The sequence below is a fragment of the Abramis brama genome (genome assembly GCF_963993115.1).
Source record: "Abramis brama genome assembly, chromosome: 20".
Classification (NCBI taxonomy): domain Eukaryota; kingdom Metazoa; phylum Chordata; class Actinopteri; order Cypriniformes; family Leuciscidae; genus Abramis; species Abramis brama.
This window is the reverse complement of record NC_139982.1, coordinates 10786106-10811475: the sequence shown is the minus strand read 5'-3', so window position 1 is coordinate 10811475 and position 25370 is coordinate 10786106. Positions and strand designations below refer to the sequence as shown.

General features: G+C 41.5%; 1 protein-coding gene across 3 annotated transcripts in view; it reads right to left on the bottom strand.

Moving 5' to 3' along the window:
* The window catches only part of LOC311070650 (uncharacterized protein), a 101691-nt gene that overhangs the window by 55816 nt on the left and 20505 nt on the right, over positions 1-25370 (bottom strand). For all 3 annotated transcript variants that reach the window (XM_084094652.1, XM_084094653.1, XM_084094654.1), the window contains exons 4-5: positions 18497-18673; positions 2392-2451 (exon numbers count right to left, since the gene is read on the bottom strand). In XM_084094652.1, the coding sequence (XP_083950778.1) occupies positions 2392-2451; positions 18497-18673 (237 nt within the window). The remainder of the gene's footprint in view (positions 1-2391; positions 2452-18496; positions 18674-25370) is intronic.

Genomic DNA, 25370 nt, shown 5'->3' with positions numbered 1-25370 from the left:
GCACTTTTGTGATGTAACGGCACTTTGACTGTCGGGAAGAAGCACCCCTCTGAAACCTAAAATGGAGACATTTTTAAGTCCAGAAGACCGAAAGTGCATATGAAGTGTGCCATTTGGGACAGGGCCTAGGAGACCTTCAGGCCCTGTCATTTTCCCCTTTGTGTTTGGAGTTTGCACCTGGCATGGTGAAAGCTTTTCTATTAGTGATGTGCCTGAAGCCAAATACTATGTTCTGAAAGGAAATGACGCATTCTACGGAGCCTCTACAGGGAGGAAAAAATATATTTCAATATTTTTGCATTCTCTCGCAATTATATAGTTGGGTAATTATATTGTATATCATTTGTGGATATCAGGGAGCTGCTATTAATATGCAGGGTATTTAAATCGCTTTTAAATGTGCACTCACTTTTCACTTTCACTTTCAAATTTGCTATCACATATACTGTGTATAGGGAGCGGCGGTATTTACCACACATTTTACAAGATAAGATATTTGTCAATGACGGTCAGGATCTGTTGCGCACCAAATCCTCAGACATCGTCCTGTCAGTCATCTTTCCTTACCATCTTCATAAGTGAAATCTGATGTACTGTGATGTAACCGACTACTGCACAAAACCTCACCCTTTAGGGGCTTTATAGAATGCAATGCTCGTTTTCTGATTTAAAAAAAAAAAAAAATATATTATTCTGTTGTTCTCATTGTCTTACATCGAATCTCTTCCGAATTCGGAATTAGGCTTCGGGCACATCCCTATTTTTTACACCCTAGACTGGGGTACGTGCCTAAGGTCCCCACTAATGTGGTGCGATCTACAGTATTGCTGGTCTTTTGCCCTCCTCCCTTTTGGACGCTAGACCAGGAGAAGCTAAACTTGCCAAGTCAGGGCATTGGATGTGTATGTCCAAAAAGCTGCCCTGTGGCAAAAGTATGATCAATTGTTCATGTGCTTTGGGTCACCTAGACAATAAACCAGCAACCAAGTGAAGGAAGAGCAAGTGGATAATCGAGGCCATTTCTCTTGCATAAGAGGCGTATAGACAAACTTCACCTAAGGCTGTCAGAGCTCATTCAACTAGAAGTATGGTGGCTTCCAAAGCCTTATTGTCAGGGATATCCCTAAAAGTTTGTTATGCGGTGGGCTGGTCCTCTCCGCACACATTTGTGAGGTTCTACGACCTGGTCTTGGACTCCAGACCTAGACTTGGACACCAGGTCCTGGGTGCTCATGTCCTAGGTTGTGCTTGCCAGAATTTGCATGATTGCTAATCCTTGAATGTATAAACACATAATAACATCACAAATGTGGAAAAAAACAGTACAGCAATCAATAATATTACACATGTCTGACATTTCTGTAAGATTGTCATACTCACTAACATGAAACACTATCTTTCTGAAGTGCTGTAAAAACACATCAGAAATTGGCTATATGGGCAATTTAAGGGTTTCTCTGTTGGCCGTGTTGTGTTGTCTCTCGCTGAGTGTGTATTAATGAGCTTTTCCCTTCATCAATGACACTCAGGGTCGTGCCGCTGACGGCAAAGTTCACAGCCCTGTTTACAGCTCAGGTGAGAGATGCTCGGGGAAGAGGTGTCACCTCTACGATAATTAAAAAACCCAAGCATTCACTGAGGGGGCTGTCCTTCAAACGCCTGCATGCGGTTCTGGGAGAAGACTGTTTCTATACTCTGCCAGGAAATGGTTTGAGAAATGTGCAAAATTGCCTGAAATAGAACTCCTCTCCTCCAAACACTGTGTGGTATGGTTTATCGATTTATGATAATAGCAGTTCGTGCAGCGTTATATAAAATACAGCATGATGCAATACGATGTAACAACCACATTTGAAGATTCTACATACATGTACTGTTTGTAGTGTTCGTCATTTGTATTTTACTGTTGAATAAAAGTGTCTACTAAAAATAATTAATATTATGGAGCTGTCTAAATAAATAAATAAACATATATGGTCATGGCGGACTAGATCTGCTACACTGCTTCTGCTTTTGTTGGGCTTGCTACTGCCAATAGATACACAGACACACTAAGGTGAGCATTTAAGATTTGCTGCTGCTGAATAAATAGACATATAAATATCTAATAGCAGATCTATACAGATGTATCTGAGTGAGAGCTACAGAGTAACAATGACCAGCTTACAACGAACACTGAACCCGACTATTCAAATGTTGAGAAAATAATCTCATTTTGCTGTAGAATTAGCAGAAGCCAATCAGCTTGTGCCATGTGGTATTAGTGTGATTGTTTGCAAATTGCATGCAAAGGACCTATCAGCCTGTGCCATCTAGAGTTTATGACTGAACTAGACTATATTATTTTATTTTAATTTATTTGTTTTTTAAAGATGGAAGAGATTGACATACCATAACTGAAGATGCTGTGATACTCCTAGTGTCTTCCTCAGGTCCATCCTGTTCATCACTCTGTACAACACATAAAAGCACAGTTAACTCAGAAAAAAATATATTACTGTAACTAAGAATCAATTTAATATTTTTAAAGGGACCAGAACATTTATTTTTTCGTTTGATTCTAATAACATAGATGTACAGTACGTTGTGCCATACAGTAATGTCCATTTAGTGCATCTATTGAAAGTAAACTGTAAGAAATGACTCATGAAATATTCATGATTATGACATCAAAACCATGAGCTCATATGACCATCCACATTTACATTTTAAAGATACAGTGGCAAAAACAGTCTGTTTGATTGTAAAGATCAGGGTGGAAAATAGTCATGGGACATTATTTGTTACTGTGTTTGGTAGAGGAACCTTGACTAACATTATAAGTGGACTTCAGGCTGGAAAATGGAAAAGATAATTCCATGCTTATACAACTTATATGATGCCACTCAACTGCTCATCTTTCTGTATCTCATTATGTGCTGCCTCCTGATGTTATGATGGACATTCAGACGCTACAGGAAATGTGTTAAATGGCAGATGAGCAGTCACAGGAGAATAGTGGAAACAAGGGATTTCACTCTCTTAAACACACAAATATGTTTCTTTATTCAGTATTCAATATTATATTCAATATCACTATGACAAAGACTTGAACATTTATGTTTGTTAGTAAAATAATACTATTTTGCTATTGTACATAATCAATGAGATTTAAACAAAAACCATAGTACTATTGTTAATAGTTAAAATATGACTAACCACATGTTTTCAGTTTACAACAATTGTTCCAAACATTTTAGTTTGAATGTAAGTACATAGTAGTTAAAGAGACACCTAATATAAAGTGTTTTTTATGTATACATTTCACATCCATCCATACCACCATTTCCTATAGAATGTAAGAGAATTAGATCAACAGAATAATAAATAATGTGCATATATCCATGAACAAAATGGCCATATTTTAGCACAAAGTCTTTCTCTCTTTTTCCACACAAACAAACAGTCTATCTCTTTTTTCCTGTCAAACAGCAGTGAAATGTGGGGTTCTGACAGCTAGAAAGGCCTGCAGTTTCACACCGCTGTACTGTCAGGCAGAAGAGTCCTCACTGAATTTAAAACAGACTCTATTTCATTTGAGAAAAAAATGGTAAAAGTGAAAGCGATGTCTCTTTCAATATTTATATATATATATATATATATATATATATATATATATATATCTTTTTTTATGTTTATCTTAATTTAGTTTGTATGAGGTCTGCACTTTTAAAAAGGATAGTTCTGTCGTGAAAACTCTGAGTGTTTGGTATGGTGATGGATATCTTGGTATGGTGATGGACAATCTTGATATGTTTGGTCTTGGTAGAATAGATCTGCTACGCTGCTGCTGCCACTGCTGTTCCCTTTTGAGGTCAATGATGCTTTGGGAACGCCTCTGCGTGAATGCGTCTGAAGCACATGTGTCAACTAGTCCAATGGCGAGAATGAGCGTCACGGGCGGGTGACGTCATGACCAGGAAAGGATAAAAGCACATCCGGACTGACCGGCGCTAACTTCTGTGCCTCAGCAAGCGCTCTGTGGTACAAACTGTCTGTCTTATTTATTGTTGTCTGTCACAATATATACAGCTCAATCTAAGATATTATGGCGTCCAAACAGTCTTACAAGTTGTGTGCTTCTCCTTGTCCTCGTTACATCACAGGTGGAGATACACACAAACTTTGTGTGATGTGTTTAGGAGAGGAGCATGCTCTGGCAGCCTTCGAGGGGGCTGATTGTGAGCATTGCGAGAGGCTGCCGCTTCGCACACTCCGCTCTCGCTTGTCACTCTTCGAGGAGGGTGTTCAAGTGAGCGCTCCCTGTGTGGGGATCGCAAATGGATCTCATGGCGGGGTTTGAGACGGGCCCCGCCCTTTCTCAGCCTTTACACGTGGGATCCAGTGCTCTCTCTCCAGAGTTGGAAGCCCGCCCCGTGGTTCCTTCCGATCTGGAAGAGGCACAGGTGCTTCAGCTGTCTAGTTCTAAGGGACTAGATGTGCTGAGCATCGAAATGGGGGAAAAAGAAACGCCAGCTTCTTCCCCAGCGTATGAGGAGCTGGTGGAGGTAAGCTGAACAGCCACTAGCCAGTTATTTATCCCCGGCATTGGCATCGTCCCTGAAGTACGATTCTAAGCCCACTAAGCCGTTAAAAACATCATCTATGTTAGTGGGTAAAGTATGTATGTCGGGCAACCAATCTTTCTCTTCGAGCCACGAAAGAGACCGCTCGTGCTAATGGGCGGTCTATGGCATCTTTGGTTAAATTTATCAGATGGGATTCAGTGACAATGAGGGCCGTGCTCTCTCCTGTTCGTGTCGCTTCGATCCTCACAGTTGTAAAAGAGATAAAGCTAGGCCAGTCACTCACTGTCAAACAGTTTCAAAGACTGTTGGGCCTGATGGCAGCAGCATCCAACATTATTCCGTTCGGCCTGCTGTACATGAGGCCCCTACAGTGGTGGCTCAAGACCAAGGGGTTTTCCCCGAGGGGGAACCCACTCTGTATTATCAAGATAACACGGCGGTGTCTCCGTGCCTTGGTTATATGGAGAAAACCTTGGTTTCTATCCCAGGGTCCAGTGTTAGGAGCTCTTTGCCATCGAGTTTCACTCTCGACAGATGCTTCTCTCACAGGCTGGGGAGCGGTAATGGAAGGCCACTCAGCTCAGGGTCTATGGAGGAGTCATCATGTTTTGTGGCACATAAACTGCCTGGAGATGATGGCCGTCTTCAATGCGTTGAGACATTTCCTTCCAGACCTGAGGGGCCATCACGTGCTTGTTCGCACAGAGAACACGTCAGTGGTCTCCTATATAAATCATCAGGGGGGGTCTGCGGTCACATCCACTATGCAAACTGGCGCACCAGATTCTCTTGTGGTCCCTTGGCAAGTTACTCTCCCTGAGAGCAATTTATATTCCGGGACTGAATATTACAATTGATTACAATTACATTGAAATATTACATTGAATATAGGAGCAGACTTCCTGTCAAGGCAGGGGCTGAGGCCCGGAGAATGGAGGCTCCACACCGAGGTGGTGGAGCACATTTGGGGAGTTTATGGCAAGGCACAGGTGGATCTGTTTGGGTCTCAGAATACGACACACTGTCCACTTGGGTTCTCTCTCATGCATCCAGCCCCACTGGGACTGGACACATTTCCCCCGATTGCTCTGGAGAAGGTTTGCCAGGACGGAGTGAGTGGCTTGTTGGTTGTTGGTTGTTGGGGTTTATCTGTTGGAAGAGATCCTCTTGTTATACGTTTCCTTCGTGGCACCCTGAGGCTGAGGCCTGCAGTCCGTAGTTTCAGCTTGGGATCTGGCTCTCATTCTAGAAGGTTTATCTGTCGCTCCCTTTGAGCCTCTCGATTCTGTCTCAGAAAAGTTTCTGACCCTCAAGACTGTCTTCCTTCTAGCCATTTCCTCACTTAAAAGAGTAGGAGATATTCAGGCCCTATCGGTATCTCCTTCATGCCTTAAGTTTGCACCTGGGATGGTCAAAGCGTTCCTCTATCCTAAACCTGGATATGTACCTAAAGTTCAACCCAATGTACCACGGCCAATTGTACTGCAGGCGTTCTGTCCTCCTCCTTTTAAAGATCCATAATGCAAATGGATAGCCATCAAATGGATAGTCGAGGCTATTTCTCTTGCGTATGAGGTTGTGGGCCAGCCTTCAACTTTGGCCTCTAGAGCCCATCTACTAGGGGTATGGCGGCCTCCAAGGCCCTTATTTCAGGGGTTTCCCTTCAAGAAGTTTGTGATGCAGCGGGCTGGTCTTCGCCACTCACATTTGTTATATTCTACGATTTAGACATTGATACCCCTGGGTCTAGAGTTCTCATGTCGAGACAGTTTTAACACAACAGGTTCTTGGCTGTATGGCGTTCAGGCATTCTTGTTCCCAAAGCGCCATCGACGCAGCACGAGTTCCCTCGAAAGGGAACATCTCAGGTTACGACTGTAACCCTAGTTCCCTGAGTAGGGAACGAGACGCTGCATCACTTTACCATACTTCCTACATCCGGTCAGACCGGATGTGCTTTTATCCTTTCCTGGTCATGACGTCACCCGCCCGTGACGCTCATTCTCGCCATTGGACTAGTTGACACATGTGCTTCAGACGCAATCACGCAGGGGCGTTCCCAAAGCGTCATCGACACAGCGTCTCGTTCCCTACTCAGGGAACTAGGGTTACAGTCGTAACCTGAGACGTTATTGCTGCTGCTGCTGCAGATCAAGTAAGGGACTTGGTACTGCCAATACATACATGACACATTGCTGTGAGCAACTAAGTAACATGCTGCTGCTGTACCATTTATCATACATGAATTACCCATAGCAGATCTAAACAGGTGGAGATGGCGTAGGTGGAGGGTTTCTGAAAGTGCATTTCAACTGCTACGGCAAATGCTGACCAGTGTTTAAAGGTTGAGAAGCGAGCTCATTGGCCACTGATCCAGCAGGAACCAATCAGCTGTGCCCTATTGAAAATGATGTGACTGCATGCAGATTGAGTTAAGGACCAATCAGCCTGAGCCATCTAGATTGTCATGACAGAACTTTGAATTTCTGACTCTAAATTCTGATTGGATGAGCCCAACTCAATGTCATGAGAAAACATAGCTATTTTACAAATATGCAAGTTCATACAAGTTCATATGATGTGATTCATATGAAAATGTACGATTTGAATAAATTAATTAAGTATGAAGCTTCATGCCCAACCCCATCCCTAAACCTGCTCCCCAGTGGGATGAGAGCAAATCATATGAAAAGTGCACAAATGGGGATGTACAAATTCATACGAAGATGAAACAAATCAAAATAGTTAGAAATTGTTGTGAAAATGTGTTAGATGAACCACATTCGAATTTACTGTAAAATGTCAATAAACACACTTGTGACCATACATACATTAATACACCTAGATACTACATTGCTTAGTAATCATTAACATATAGTGCATCCAGAAAGTATTCACAGCGCTTAATATTTTTTCACATTTTGTTATGTTACAGCCTTATTACAAAATGGACTAAATTTATTATTTTCCTCAAAATTCTACAAACAATACCCCAAAATGACAACATGAAATAAGTTTGTTTGAAATCTTTGCACATTTTTTAAAAACATTTTTTTTTTTAAATAAATAAAAACAATGTGAAAAATCACATGTACACAACTATTCACCGCCTTTGCCATGACACTCAAGATTGAGCTCAAGTGCATCCTGTTTCCACTGACCATCCTTTAGATGTTTCTACAACTTGATTGGAGTCCAACTGTGGTCAATTCAGTTTATTGGATGTCAGAGCACAAACCAAGCCATGAAGTACAAGGAATTGTCTGTAGACCTCCGAGACAGGATTGTATCGAGGCACAGATCTGGGGAAGGGTACAGAAAAAATTCTGCAACATTTAAGGTCCCAATGAGCACAGTGGCCTCCAACATCCGTAAATGGAAGAAGTTTGGAACTACTAAGCCTCTTCCTAGAGCTGGCCGCCCAGCCAAACTGAGCAACCGGGGGAGAAGTCAGGGAGTCAGGGAGGTGACCAAGAACCTGATGGTCACTCTGATAGAGCTCCAGTGTTTCTCTGTTGAGAGAAGAGAACCTTCCAGAAGAACAACCATCTCTGCAGCTCTCCACCAATCAGGCTTGAGAACCTTCCAGAAGAACAACCATCTCTGCAGCTCTCCACCAACTAGGCCTGTATGGTAGAGTGGTCTGACGGAAGCCACTCCTCAGTAAAAGGCACATGACAGCCCGCCTGGAGATTGCCAAAAGGCACCTGAAGAACTCTCAGACCATGAGAAACAAAATTCTCTGGTCTGATGAAACAAAGATTGAACTCTTTGGCCTGAATGGCAAGTGTCATGTCTGGAAGAAACCAGGGACCGCTCATCACCTGGCCAATACCATCCCTACAGTGAAGCATAGTGGTGGCAGCATCATTCTGTGGGGATGTTCAGGATTCTTCAGGATCGAGGGAAAGATGAATGCAGCAATGTACAGAAACATCCATGATGAAAACCCGCTCCAGAGCTCTCTGGACCTCAGACTGGGGCAACGGTTCATCTTCCAACAGGACAATGACACAGCCAAGATAACAAAGGAGTGGGTACGGGACAACTCTGTGAATGTCCTTCAGTGGCCCAGCCAAAGCCCAGACTTCAACCCGATTGAACATCTCTGGAGAGATCTGAAAATAGCTGTGCACCGACGCTCCCCATCCAACCTGATGGAGCGATTGAGAGATTCTGCAAACAAGAATGGGAGAAACTGCCCAAAAATAGGTGTGCTAAGCTTGTAGCATCATACTCAAAAAGACTTGAGGCTGTAATTGGTGCCAAAGGTGCTTCAACAAAGTATTGAGCAAAGGCTGTGAATACTTATGTACATGTGATTTTTTTTTTTTATATAAATTTGCAAAGATTTCAAACAAGCTTCTTTCATGTTGTCATTATGGGGTATTGTTTGTAGATTTTTGAGGAAAATAATGAATTTAATCCATTTTGGAATAAGGCTGTAACATAACAAAATGTGGAAAAAGTAAAGCGCTGTGAATACTTTCCGGATGCACTGCAAACTCAGCTTTTACAGAAAACACGAGACAGTTTTTATTTTGACGACAGAAAAACAATGATAGAGCCCGATGTGATAGATGTATTTGTTTTGATAGATGTATTTGTTTTATGTTATGAATTGCGCTGTTTTGGGCATCTGTTTCCATATATCTGTGTAGACTATGCTTTAGGCAGGCCTAAGAGTGCAGTGTCAATGTCAACAGACAAAATATAAAACTGGTTCTTATTTTGGCTTTTGAACTGTATGCACATATAATACAAGGTGTCTTACCTTGTACAATGTTTCTATAGCATATGATTAATATGTCTTCAGGCATGAACAAAAAGAAAAGTAATTCCATGATTAAAAGCCCAAAGCTAAACATGGGAATAGTACATTTTTATTCATAATCTATGAGATTTAGCGGGCCATTTACATATCTAAATGATTTACATATGGTACAGAGACCCTCTAGTCATAAATAATTTAATATCACAACATTTCCTGAAGGAGTAGCTCGTCAGGGCCACATTAAACTTTAATTACTCTGTTAAAATCACAGTTATGATTCAATAACTTGCTCGGAAAACTAAATGTACCTCAACAGATTACTGAGATGGAAATAATAGCAGTGGACAAAAACAGACAGAGGAGTGGGGGAGGGAGAAAGATGGGAGGATGGATAGAAGGGAAGCCAATGAAGGGATATGCATATGTGTTTGTTTGTGTTAACATGAAAACCCAACAATTCCTCAAGTATTACCAAACACGAACAAGGAATTACTAATTATGCAAAAGTTTTATTACAGTATGCTAAAGTGAAAAACATGATAACCTAGTAATGACTGAAGACATTGTAAGCGTTTGAGGTTTTCATAAGGTTTTAGCTAGTAAAGACTCAAGTGTTACTACATCCTTCTAAAGGAATTACTGGCCATTTGGAACAGTATCCTAAAGTGAAGATCATGGTAACCCACTAGTAATGACTCAAGTGTTATAAAATCCGCCAGAAGCAATTACTATACAAAACCTTACAAAAACCTCAAAAGTTTACAATGACTTAAGTCATTACTAGAGGGTTATAATGCTTTTCACTTTAGAATACTGTTCCAAATAATTAGTAATTCCTTCTAAAGATTTGGTAATACTTGACTCATTACTAGTGGGTTACCAAGATCTTCACTTTCGAATTAATAATACATTATGGCCCATCCTCGATCTAAGACTGCTGAACCACGCCCTCATGAAACAGCCATTCAAAATCTTAACCATGAAACAAATCCTCACACAATCCCATGTGCCCAGGAGATTGTTTTTATAAGTGGATCTGAAGGGTGCATAGTTTAATATCCAGATAGCCCCTCATCACAGCCCATTCTTGAGATTCGTGTTTAAAGGTGCTCTAAGCGATGTCACACGTTTTTTAGGCTAAAACATTTTTGTCACATACAGCAAACATCTCATCACTATCCGCCAGCTGCCTGTCCCCTGAACACACTGTAAAAAAAAACACGGCCTCTGTAGACAGCCCAGGCTCCACAAACAGCAAGAAAAACAAACTGGCCCAGCCTGGACCACGAAACATAACAGACAGTGTTCCAGCCAATAACCGACAAGAATGATTTGGGGGTGGGGGGTTAGTGCGCGTGCACATGAAGGGGGGTGTGGGGAGTGGAGGAGAGAGAAGCATTAAGAGGGAAGTTAGCTAGAGGAGAGATGTCCTAGACAACGACAACGACTAACGTTAATTTATATTCTTTTGATATGGCCGACACACGACCAAAGAGACGACGTTCTGATGAACAAATAACAAAGAAGAGGGAAAAGGAGAAGGAACGCGCAAAGTCCCGAATTTACATCGGAAAAGCTCAAAAGGTGGCGAGAACTCCGCCAGCAGGAGGGCTTCCAATCCGACATTCAGGTGGCTCTGTTTTTGCTGGACAGGTGGGTAAATCCAGTTTGGTTTTTCTAAATGGTTCATGACTGTTTCAGGAAGCACTGAAGGGAGGGGGAGGGGACGGGATGAGCAGGAGGGAGGGTTGAGCTAGCCTCCGTTTTGTTTGACAATACTTTGAACGTCAACAAGAAGTGACGTCACCCAGCATCGCTTAGAGCACTTTTAAAGGAATGGCTTTCCAGTTTACCATCCTACCATTTGGACTGTCAGTGGCACCCCACACTTTCACAAAATGCATGGATGTGGCAGTTTATCCCCTGAGATGGAAGGGAACTGAACTATTATGGCATCCTGAACTACCTCAACGAGAGGCTTATTACACTGCAAACTGTGGATGCACACACCCGGAACAGTGGGCAGCCATTTTTGCTGGGGAGCTTGGGGGTCAGGTGCCTTGCTCAAGGGCACCTCAGTCATTTCCTGCTGGTATTGAGAATCGAACCTGCAAACTTTGGGTTACCAGTCTCTCTAACCATTAGGCCATGATTGACCGTATCCCTTACCATGCTTGGCAATCAGGATGCTTGAACCTCAGGGTGACCCACGGCTATGTCAAGGCTCTGGAACCCTGGAGGGCTCTGCAATTGTACCATTTGAGAGTAGATTTAGGGCTGGTTTCCAGGAGGAAAGTTTTCACAACAGAGAGCTGAACACGCCTCGCCCCCATTTGGTTCTGACTTGGGACCTGTCCACCGTCCTGAAGACACTTTGAGGCTCTCGTTAAGGTCTTTGGATCGGAGCTTCCATACCTGGGCCAGGCTTGCAGGGCCTTACAGTCTTACAGTCCTGCGCTAATAACACGCAATGTCTACTGACACAATGTCGAGTGAACCGTTATTGAGAGGGAACGTTTCGGTTACTAACATAACCTTGGTCTATCTCCATCTATCTCAGGGAACCAAGGTTATGGTAAAGCATTTGTAAACACACAGTTAATAATAGTGTCGTTGGTTTTACAGTATCATTGCGAGCCTGAGTCAGATTCTAAAAATGCGGACGATCAAGTCGATCGAGCAAAACCAACTTTGCGAACACGACTTGAGCAGAATGTTTCACAGTGGTAAGTATATAGCCAGTGTTGTACTCTCTCAGATTCAGGAAGCTGTCCTCTGTAAAATGCGCTGTGCACAAGGAAACTTTTGAGTTTTACAGCTCAGGAACAGCGTTATAAATAAATCTTATCCACTGATTCATAAGTGCATTCATTTCATAGGGCCAAAGAAGGGGTTTTGCTTTTGCATCCAAACAAACAGCATTTCCACGACATGGCGATAATGCTACAATTGACTGAAGCCTCGTCTTCACTCTTTAGGTATGCCATTGGGCCGACATTATGCTAATCTTTCACACTGTGATGTAGATGTTTGAGGAAGTAATATCTGGACTTTGATCAAGGCAGGTCTGGAGCAGTGTTAGATGAAATAAATATCTTTGTGGGGCATTATGAGCTTTGTAACTTTGCAAACATGCACTAACAGATACATTACACAATAGGAAAAAAAAAAAACACATTAAAAACCATCATATGACCCCTTTAATGTGAATTAAATGAACATGGGACAAATATAAAATAATTCCCAATCCTTTCAGTGAGCGATGACAATAACTTATATAATGATTTATTTCCATCCTTTAGGTTCTATCCAGTTCATTTTCTTAGTGTAAACAATTAAGTAATAATTAATAAAGTGTCTAAGCTGGTAAAAAAAAAAAAAAAAAAATTAAATTTACAGATTTAAAAACATGACCAGGCCAACTACCCATTTTATGAACTCTGATATATTATCAGTCAAGAGGTTCTACTGAAGAAGACTTCTTGAAATAAACCATAACTATTTAGAACATTAAATACATCAAGCTCGGAAATTCTACCCTGAACAATACCATTACCAGGCGAGCGTCACGTGAAAACAAAATAACATCCCCAAAGCATCTAAGAGCGATAATCAGGTCCCCAAAATGCAATGTGATTCATCTTATACTAATTAAAAAGCTTGCACAGCAACATTAACATATTAATTGAGGTTCGAGCATAGGGCTGTTATGATGAGGAAATTCAAATGAGTCTTTCAAGAACAGAGTAGAAATTGCGGTAACAGAGGGGTGAAGATAACACACACACACACACACACTCCTCTTGTACAAATGGCCTTATCTCCAACAGAAGCTCATATGTGTGTGATCTGACATGCCACCCACTTCTATTATCAGACGGCATTTAGAAATGAAAAACCCATTTACTCCCATTTACATCCCGTCTGCCTGTGAGAGAAAGATCTCTTGCCCCACACTGTTCCCCGGCATTGTCAAAGTGAGAAAGGCATGCAAGGTCAGTGGAATTACCCGAAAACCTCTCAATACACTTGTTCAAAGAGACGAGCAACAACGGCTTCCTGGCTAGTCATTTAAGTAGGGCCATTTTCTAATTTGGTAATGTGTTATCTCTCACATATTATGTGTATTGAAGGTGCATTGGCAAAACACAGATGTTTTAGTTAAGAGAAAAAATACTTGGCTCTAGCTGACACCAACAGTTTCATGGAGTCGCAGGTTTAGGCCATTGATCTGGAATGGTAAAAAAAAAAAAAAAAAAAAAAAAAAAAAACATACTTCTTTCTACTAGGAGTGGCAGTGAGGTCAGGCTTTGATAAGCATGAAATCACAGGATAAAAGAAGAATATATGTTGTTTCAACCTAGATTACTACCATGGCGGTCATAATATTGTCTTTCAGCAGGATGTTAGTGGGGATGTCATCGTAATACAAGATGTTTTCCTATGTAAAGCCAGCTATTGTTACGAGATGCTAGTGGCTGTAATAATCGCACGGCACAGGAAATACAATAACAAAGTCTTCACTTGGAAAATACAAGAATCAAACACATTGAACAAAACCACTTCCAACAAAAACGAGACTGAACAATGAACAGAGGAAACTAAGGGCTTAAATACACAGAACAAAATAAACAACAGGTGAACATAATCCAATCAGACCCCATAGAAATTAACTAGCAAACAGAATTCAGGCAAAGCAGAACAGGGAACAGAGTAAAGACAAAACCAAAACAGATCGAGACTGGTACAGCAATACATTACAATTGTTTTAAGAAAATGCAATCTTTTAAGAAAATGCAATTAGAAGACAAAAAAATATAATAACAGATTGTACGATGTGATCTTAAAGAGATAGACTATATAAAGTGTGATAAAATGTATAATAAAGTGCCGTTAATGAGTGCCATTAATCTACTTCATGATATTTCATATTATATTGATATAATATATTAAAAACATTATGTACATTAACAATGATTAGGGACAAATATGATGTGATTATGCGAGTTATGCTCTGTGGCACTGCAAGATTTTGAACAGTGTGTGTGGTGTGTGTGTGTACACTCATAGAAAACTGCTTCCGAAATTCATCAGTCATCGAATGCGGGCAGCCGAAGTATATATTGGGCTTAAGATTCACTGCAAAAATTATACTTTGGCCGCCCGCGTTCCATGACTGTAAAGTATACCCAGGCCTTTAGCCTCCGATGAAATCTCCCAAAACTCCCACAATGTGACTGCTCTTATGCCTAGCATGCACTGAAAAACTAATATGACTGATGGATTTCGGAAACAGGTTTTTATGAGTGTACTAACACACACCACACACTGTTCGCTTAAAAATTCACCATCACTGAACGGGTCAACCTAGACGATCAAAGACTCAAGATTTTGCCCTACGACAAAGACAAAAAAAAAAAAAAAAAATACCTTGGCCACTAACTGAAATAAAATACAAATATTGAATAAAAACAATAATAAAAATGACAAAAGCAAAATTACTAAACCGTAAACTAAAATGAAAATGAAAACTAATAATGTAAAAATAAAAGCATATACTTTAATAGTATTTAGTAATAAATAAGTCATACATTTAGTAATTTAGTAAGTAATTTTTTTAATTTAGAAAAAAAACAAAAAAAAACAAAAAAATAATGATATACATTAAGCTACATGCTATCCAAAGAGCTGAACTTAACTTGAACCAAGAAGATTCCTTCAAGCTTGTCCCCTAATGAGAGTATATGACACCATAGAAGACAACAAACAAACAAACCACGTTTAAAGCTGTGTGTCAACCCAGTACCATGGGATCAACCCAAATCAAGAGGTCTAAAAACGTGCTAAGATCTGACACAGGAGGGCAGGCCGGGCTGACCTCATCAGTAGGGTTACCATTCTCACTGTACGGTTAAGACATTCACTGAGCCAGGGCAAGCAGGAGCCTCTAAGAGGATTACAAAAGACAAGCTGAGAAAACATGATGAGCCAAGGCCAGAGATGCACTTGAGTATGTAATGATGAGCGTATGCTGACTGATCAAATAAAACAGTGACACTGAAGAGAACTAGATTTGTAGATTTTCTGAAGAATATGTGCTTACACATTAAAAACTCACCACCAGAATTTAATTTTGTGGGTGATTGCCACTTTGCCAGGGAGTTACAAGGGTGTTCTGAGAGGTTGCTAGGAGGTTGTTAGGATGTTGCTAAGATTTGGGATTTTTGTGTTCCAGCATTTGTTTTTAAACGATCAGTGCCTGCGTGTGAGAAAGAGTTAATGCAGATGTATCTGGAGGTTATGTTTTGCTATTGAACAACTGTCACGATCGCACACACGAAGACAAAAGTAGATCCAATAATGCAGCTTTTATTTAAGGGTAATCCGTATTCGTACATCCAGTCCAGGCAATAGGTCAATATCCATATAAGTAATCCAAAAACAAGAAACAAACAGGAACACGCAAGACTAACCTCAGGAAGTGGTGTGAACTAAACAAGGACTCCGTAACAAACACTAACACAGACAGGGTTTTTATACACACAGAAACTAACAATGATAATGGGGAACAGCTGGGTGCAATGAACAGTGATGAGTACAGACAGGATTGTGGGAATTGCAGTTCATGAGTGAGTGACACCGTGAGGGAAGGGGACCTCTAGTGTTTACCCAGGGAAGACAAACCAGACACTGTGACATAACCCCCCCTCTACGGAGCGGCTACCAGACGCTCCAAGACAACACTACAAAACAAAACAAGAGTCCAGGAGGGAGGTGGAACGGTGGAGGATCAGGGGAAGGGATGGGGGGCCAGGTCCATGAAGGGGAACAGGAACAGGGGGTAACGGCTTAGCCGGTGGCCAGGGTGAAGCAGACAGTCCATCGGGCGGCCAAGGCGAAGCAGACGACCCATCGGGTGGCCAGGGCGAAGCAGACGACCCATCGGGTGGCCAGGGCGAAGCAGACGACCCATCGGGCGGCCAGGGCGAAGATGACAGTCCATCGGGCGGCCAGGGTGGAGACTTATCCTCGGGCGGCCAGGGCGAAGCAGGCTGTGCAGACGGCCAGGGCAGAAACGTCAGTCCATCGGGCGACTTTCCCTCAGGCGGCCAGGGTGGAGAAGACCCTTCGGGCGGCCACGGCGGAGACGACCCCTCGGGCGGCCACGGCGGATTCGGAGGCTCAGGAACAGACACCGGCTCAGGAACAGGAACAGACACCGGCTCAGGAACAGGAACAGACACCGACACCAGCTCAGGAACAGACACCGACACCAGCTCAGGAACAGACACTGGCTCAGGAACACACCGGCTCGGCGGCGGCCATCTTGTCTGGAAACACCGGCTCGGCGGTGACCATCTTGTCCGGAGACACAGGCTCAGCGGCGGCCATCTTGTCGGGAGACACAGGCTCGGCAGACGTGACCTGAACAGTCTCTGGATCGGCAGACGTGACCTGAACAGTCTCTGGATCAGCGGTCTCGGTGGACCGAGATTCTGGCATGACGGCCTGGGGAATTGAAAGCGCTGAGACTCATGAAACCTTCAGGATATTGATTGCTCGGACAGATCTCAGTGGCGGATCGGCCAGCTTGGACACCAGTCCACTCCATCCCCGGATGAGTTCCACGGATGCAACCGTGCTGGCAGACGGCACGGTCTGCGGCAGGTCACGCCCCGCAACCGATGGAAACACCGGTTCGGCGGCAGCTATCTTGTCCGGAGACACCGGTGCAAGGTCAGCCTTCCCCCCTGGAGAAACGAGTGGGTCTGACGTAGGCCACCGGTTACGCCTCTCCAGATAGTCAATGAACCCCCAAAAATCCAGGTTCTCCAGCCCCATCATCTCACATCGGAGTAAAGGGTCGTCGAGGCAGTTGTTAAAAAAAATCCTTCAGTGCCGCATCATTGTACCCCATACCTCTCGATAAGGTCCAAAATGCCTGCGACAGACTATTCACCGAAAGACCCTGCTGCCGTAGGGCCATTAAATTACTGAATCTTCCCCTCCTCTCCTTCTCAGTAGTGGGGGGAAGGATACGAAACCCCATACTGCTGGATCTTAAAAGTGACGGAGTCCTTCTGTCACGATCGCACAAACGAAGACAAAAGTAGATCCAATAATGCAGCTTTTATTTAAGGGTAATCCATATTCGTACATCCAGTCCAGGCAATAGGTCAATATCCATATAAGTAATCCAAAAACAAGAACAGACCAGAAACGCAGAACAGAAGTGTTGTGACATATAATAACGACTCCGTCACAAACACTAACACAGACAGGGTTTTTATACACACAGAAACTAACAATGATAATGGGGAACAGCTGGGTGCAATGAACAGTGATGAGTACAGACAGGATTGTGGGAATTGCAGTTCATGAGTGAGTGACACCGTGAGGGAAGGGGACCTCTAGTGTTTACCCAGGGAACACAAACCAGACACTGTGACAACAACAGCATATATATATATATATACATTATTATTATTATTTTTTTTATCAGCTTTCTTACGCTCAAAATCACTTTCATTGGTGCTGCTTTTTGTTTTGCATGCAGTAAAGCATAAAGTTTGGAGATACCTGATGAATTATTATAATAAAAATAAGTTAATATCGCCAAATTGTCAAAAAGACAGTCAAGCATATTTTTATTTTCCATGTCCACAAGTAAAGCTGATGGTGTTTCTGATCAAAAGAGAACACAAAGATGAAACTGGTAATGCTAATTATAATAGCGGGAGGAGACACGAGCAACGGGAGTTAGATCAGTCAGAGTCAGAAATTGATGTAATGGAAAAGGCAACGACGTCGTCAGTGAGACAAACACTGATCAACTGAACGTAGCTATATACGTGACAGAATAATACACTAAGGCTGTGGTCAGGGCTGCATGTGCAGAAACTTGTGAACGATGCTCTTACAGTTGTCTGTCACCGTTTAGTGATGTCATTGTATATAAACTTAAGTTGTACTGTCAGTGTTGGTCACACTTTTAATTGCTGTTTTTGATCCGCCAATTATTCATTGACAAATTAAGCATTGGTTGTTAGTGTGAAGCAATTTGGATAGTAGAGGTATTGGTTTAAACTAAATAAAACTGTGTGTGTGTGTGTGTGTGTGTGTGTGTGTGTGTGTGTGTGTGTGTAGTGCTAACTTTGTATGAGATGGCCATTTCGCTGATCAGAGATAGGGTGTCACTCTTTAAGGACAGCAGGTCACTGCTACTGAGTTCACTGCCATCACTGGGACTCGCATTGCGACTGGAATCGGTGTGTACCAAGTCCTCATGCTTCACAGAAAAATCTATGTCCTCCGCCTGGTCTGATGAGACCTGAAATACACACATACACATTCAAAATGTCAGCAACAACATTGAAACTATGTCACTAAATGAATAAAATCTGAATTAGTGGTTCATGTCTGTTCAGGCCCGTTCACACCAAGAAGAACAACAATAAAGATCAGAATAAGAATAACTATATTAGCATCCAAATCAGCAGACAATATTGTTCTGTGTATTGTAAGTGTGCACTGAAATGTTGTCGTCTGCAGCTTTAAATGCTTGAGCTCTTTTAACCAGGGTGGATTCTGAATGGCTGATTGTGTTGTCATTCATTAGCTAGAAAAAAAATAGCTCTGAAAGTGATTCTGATGATACCGTTTCTCTATGACGCTACCGTTATAGTTGTGGTGCAAGTCAGCATAAAATGAAAATTCACCTATTTTCTAAATGCATGTTATACATCTTATTGGGGAGGATTCATCTATGTATATTTTCAGTTTTATTTTCAGTTTTTTTTTATACCTTGTATATTTACATATTTAATGGAATTTTGCAGTGTTTATTATAAATGATTCGACATCTCTGATGATGCATGCACCACCACAATGATCCAATCAATCCCAATGTACAAAATCAAGTACCACCCTACATTTTCTTTCATTCGAGAAACTGTTTCACTTGAAAATACATTACAATAGAGAATAAAAGATGATTGCAATGTCTGTTTCATGGCAACTTTAATCAAAATGTCATTCCACAATTCCACTCGATCTTCCACTTTTCTATGGTAAAGTATGCAGGACTTCTCCAATCATGTAGTGTGCTTAAACCCTGCCTCTCCACAATCGACTGCAAGCACGCATTCATTTTTGAGTGCAAAGCCCACATGTCAAAACCAAGAAGTGGTGGATAGAACCAAGTCCCCGCCCTACATTTTTTTTCTTTTTTGATAATCCGCAACACTGTTTACGTTTCAATATAGAAGAAAAGATCTGTCTCTGCTTCTCATCGTGAAAAGTCTAAAAGAGCAAAATGTATTGATGACTTGTCCAATAAAATGCTCTCTGGAATGAGAACAACCTTTCCTCTTAAATTATTAAAACCACCTCTCACCTCTCAGATATGTCGGCAGCACTATGAAAGATTTACAAAATCCAGTATCTCAGCGTTATAAGCATAATCACAACACTTCAATGTTACACGTTACTATGAGTTGGTGTGAAAGAAATACTAATACTTCTATAATTCAAATCCCCTGAGAATTGTTAGGCTGCATTAATTGCAGTAGGTCAACTGGAACTGGGAACACTTCCCATAACATCTGATGTACTTGTTACATTGTAAGAGGAATGGCTCCTACACGCATCTGTCTGTCTTATTCTTATCCTGGGTTTACCATAGTCAGCCAGATCCGGTCAGTATCCAGACCAGATGGTGGACCTGCACCTGGAGATGACCACAACAGCCCTGAATGTCAGCGGAGACCATGACAACTAGACAAACCCTAGAGACAGATCCCCTGTGATCCCCTAGCTCAATCCAAGGAAATGGCGGTTCAGGATCGAGATGTTGTGTCCTGCTCGGAAAGAGTCGATCCTTTCAGCCATAAGCAGGATCAAGCTAGGCCAAGCCATCACTGTGAAACCGTTTCAGAGACTGTTGGGACTCATGGCAGCTGCATGGCAGAGACCATTACAGTGGTGGCTTAAGACCAAGGGGATTTCCCCGAAGCGCAACCCATTTCACATCATTAGGGGTTACGCTCAGATGTCTTTGTACCCTAGTGATGTGAAAGAAGCTTGGTTCTTGTCCCAGGGACCCGTGCCTTTTCGTTCAGAGTGCTTACGACAGACTCTTCCCTCACGGGCTGGGGAACGATCCTAGACTGGCGCTGAACTTGTGGTCTGTGGCACATAAATTGCCTGGAGATGATGGCTGTATTTCTAGCATTGAAATACTTCATCCCTGATCTCAGATGCTCCCATGTGTTTGTCCAGACAGACAAAACATCTGTAGTCTTGCACATAAATCATCAGTGGTGTCTGCAGTCACACCCTCTTTGCAGACTGGCACACCAGATCCTTCTGTGGGCCCTGGGCAATCTGCTCTGTGTGAGATAGTTTGCATCCCTGTGTGCCTGAATCAGGGAGCGGACATCATGTTGAGGCAGGGGCTGAGACACAGGGAATAAAGACTCCACCCTGAGATGGTGGAGATGATTTGGGGAAGGTTCGGCACAGAAAGGGATCTGTTCGCCTCAGTGGAAACAACGCACTGCACTGGCTGCTTTGGTTCTCCCTCATGCATACAGCTCCGCAGGGGGTTGGATGTTCTGGTGCATACGTGACCGAAGCTGCATCTGTACGCATTTCTAGAGAGAGTTTGCCAGGATGGGTTCGTCTACTGGTAGTAGCCCCGTTCTGGCTGAGCCGAGTATGGTTGTGTCTCTCCTCTACTGGCTCTCCTTGGGAGATTCCCATCAGAGAGGAACTCCTATCCCAGGCTGGGGGTATGAGCTTTCACCCCCAGCCAGAGTTATGGAAACTGTGGGTTTGACCCCTGAGGGGGACCAACTCGTGTACTCTGGTCTCTCGACTGAGGCTGTTGAGACCATCTTAAACCCTAGAGCTCCCTCCACGAGGAGATTCTACGCCAGTGATCTCAAACTCAATTCTTGGAGGGCCACAGCTCTGCACAGTTTATCTCCAACCAGCTCCAACTCACACCTGCAAGGAAGTTTCTAGTAATCCTGAAGACCTTGATTAGCTGGATCATGTGTGTTTGATTAGGGTTGGAGCAAAACTGTGCAGAGCTGTGGCCCTCCAGGAATTGAGTTTGAGATCACTGCTCTACGCCTTGAAGTGGACAGTCTTCACTTCATGGCGCAGAGAACACTGCTTGGACCCTATAAACTGCCCAGTTGGTTCAGTGTTGAAGTTCTTTCAGGATTGTTTTTCTGCTGGACTGTCCCCCTCCACTCTGAAGGTGTACTGTATGTGGTGGCCATTGCGGCTTACCATGAACCTTTGGGTGATGAATCGTTCGGGAGAAACCGGCTGGTGTCTTGTTTCCTACGTGGTGCTATGAGGCTGAGGCCTGTAAATCATGCAAGGGTTCCATCGAAAGGAAACATCTCGGTTACAACTGTAACCCTGGTTCCCTGAGAAGGGAAAAAGATGCTGCTTCGACTTGCCATACTTCCTGCATGCCGGAGAGGTACAATCAAAAAGTTGATGTTTGGTCCAGGTATCCTTTATAGCTTCCTGGTTACAACCTTCCACCAATGAGTGATTACACATGAGCTTCAGACGCAATCACGCAGAGGCATTCCCATAGCATCATTATCATCAGATGCAGTATCTCGTTCCATTCTCAGGGATCAGGATTACAGTCGTAACCAAGATGTAATTTCTCTCACCTCATTGTTTCCATCACAAACAAAAATTGCGAGCACAAAGTTTCTTGGGAAAACGTAAAAGTTTTGTAAGAAAAGGCAAAAGCATTGAAATTTGTCCTCACATTTAATTATTTTTTTACCATTACCATGTCCCTATAGTTGCTCCGTAAACCTAAGATAATAAATTTGTATTAAAATAATTCAAAATACCATTGAATTATACAGCTTAGGCGCTTACTTTGAATCATCAGCTTAGGTGTTAACAGTTTAAATTTATATATTCAAACAAGAATAGTACAAAAATAGTGTGATTGCCCAACACATCAACACAGTCCCACAAGATGAAACACACTTCAGCGATCAATTTCAATAAAACATGTAATCTTTCAGCTCTCTATGAAGTCTCTTAAAATTCCCTTATGTGAAGCTATTTATCATATAAAACAATTCTTTTGCAGACATAATGTGACTTACATCTGTTTGTGCCATGGAAAAGAATGAAAAGACTTGCATTACTTGTTGCATGCAATTAAAGCCCAACAAAAAGACACAGGAAACAGTTTAATATCTCATAGAGACTGTAATTACCCGGTGAGAGTCCCATGGGACCTCATTACTGAAACACTCTCATCACACAAACCGTTTTTAAAAACACTCTCCTCCACCAGTAAAGCACACACTCAAGCCAATAAAAGAGACACATCAATCAGTTTAGTTCAGGTAATTACTCTTGAGAAACACTGCCGCATCTTTACATAATAATGCCACATATTTAAACAATTTACACTATAAACAGCCTAACCCTCTCACTGACAGCAATCAGAATAAAGTTGATTGATAATTACATTTAAAGTAACTATGAGAGGATTCAAAATTGAAGAAAAAAATAATAATAATGTAAAATAATAATGTCAAACATTGTGACATTATTTTCATGAAAATAAACACATTTACCTGCCAAATTTGAATGTAATCTCAATATAGTACGAACTTATCTGGATACAATGAATTAAAAAAATAAAAATAAATCAAATTCAGTAAAACTCACATACTTCCACACAAATATTTATGAAGGATCATGTGACATGTGAAAATTTAGCTTTGATCACAGGAATAAACTACAATTTAAACATGTTAAAACGAAAAACAGCTATTTTAAATTGTAATACTATTTTACAATATTACAGTTATACAATATTACTTTCATAATATTATTGTAATTAAAATAAATGCACCCTTGGTAAGTATATGAGACTTCTTTCAAAAACATAAAAAAAAAAAAAAGTACTATACTATACTATGGCCCCATACTATTGAACGGTATTGTATACATCTTTCCATTTTAATGAGAGTTGAAGTGGGGAGTAACTGTATACTCAAATTTCATGTTGATGTCCCAATGCAAAAACAAAAATATGTTTCTAAAATATAGTTTTCTATATGCAAATATGTGTTTAGGTTCGTGAATGAAATTTACCAGGTTAAAGGTAAAAGTATTTTTGGGGAATTGCAAAACGTCCACCAGTTTCCCAAACACTCTCCCCGTCTTCCACTAGTTGACCAAACAAATCCCAGCCCAGACTCCAGACTCAGAGGTCTAATCAGGCCTAATAAACAGACCTTGACCACTTGAGAGTAACAGTCAGTAATTGGGCATGTTTATAGTTTAATTTCACGTTCATATGTATAGGGATTAGGTCTATATATAGTTTGTGAATTGAAAGTGTGCTGGGACCCCCACGAGTTAAAGCCCTGATTAATGTGTCATTGATTACAGGGACAAAAGGGTAATGGTTTCTTTTCACCGCAACTGCATTTGTCTCTAAAACATACAAATGCATTGCCTGTACACTTTTTATCTTCATACTATTTTGGTTCATCCAAGCATCATGCACACCGTTGAGATAAAGTACATCTAAAGTTAGGAAGAAACATTTCTCTCCCGCCTTCTTTATTGCTGTCCTTTAACATACCTGTCAAAAAGCCTCTAAAAACTCTGCGGACATGTTCAGTCTGAGGCCTAATTAACTTTGTACAAGTATTCATGTACTGGCGAGAAGGAAACTAAAGCTTCACTTTGCTGGTTTTGATCAGTATCATGGAGCGAACAGTAGTGTGAACGACAACCGGAACATTGTCATAACGACTATCTCTGATGATCGTATGGCGTTACACTTCTAAAGACTCTTCACACAATTTAAGATCCAAGAGTCAACTGAATTGCTCAAATGAGAACAGGGGAGAGATAAACTTGGGGGGAGGATGTTGAATGTAAAATAACAAGAGAATCTTGTGTCAACTGCACTGCATACATCTGTGACAAATCAAAGAGAATAAACAGCGCTGTGATTTCCGCGCACCTTGACAGGCAGAGTGGAGAGCGAAAGCGAACGCGTTTCTGACAGGAGACGACTCCGGGTGAGCCTCCGAGTTACTAAACTCAACTTTTTAAAATTGCAACGCTAAATATGCGATGACATCGCAGCATGAGTCTGGCACATTGAGAGCAGTTTTACCTCGAGCTCCGCTGAAACGTTCCGAGTGTTACCACTCGCTTTTCACATCACAGCTGAAAGGATGTCATAATAGCACCTCACGCCCTGAAGACGCCTGCACCCCGCTAGTAGACTACTGCTAAACACCCTACAGAGACACACAATCGCTCCTGAACCTGTAAAAACTCTACACTTATACAGCATTTATTTATCCCTGAAGTCCACTTACAAAGTTATCCAAGGTCTCTTCCACCAATGAAGTCATAATTTAGTTGTCATGACCATTTCCACCCTCTCTCTGACCATTAAGGACCGTTCACAAGGAAAAATAAATAAAAAATCAATTTAAGTGATTATTTATTATTGTGATATTTACAAATCCACTGAATTATACATGATCTGTCTACATAGTATATCAAAGTATATTCCAACAGAAAAAATAAAAAAATAATTGAATGTATATGAAAATGTGTACATTTTAAGTGCTTTTTTAGGTGTCATTTAAAGTTTTTCACCCTTTTTAACACATTTTTGCTTTAATTATTCATTTCCATAGCAATGCAGTGAAGTTTTTAATTACAAAAATAAAATGATCTGATCACATAAAGTACACAACAACAGCAATAGCAATACCTAACTAATAATACTAATAAAAAGAATTAGATAAATGTCAACTACACAAATAGATCAATTAATATTATAAAAAATAAAATAAAATAAAAAACACCCTATTATTCCACTAATTTATCTAGTGAGTGGCAACTATCGGCGGAAGTGCAAACATCGCTGTGCAATAGACAGATGTTACTTAGTAACATTATACATACTCAAATGCCTTATATGTGCTGACTAT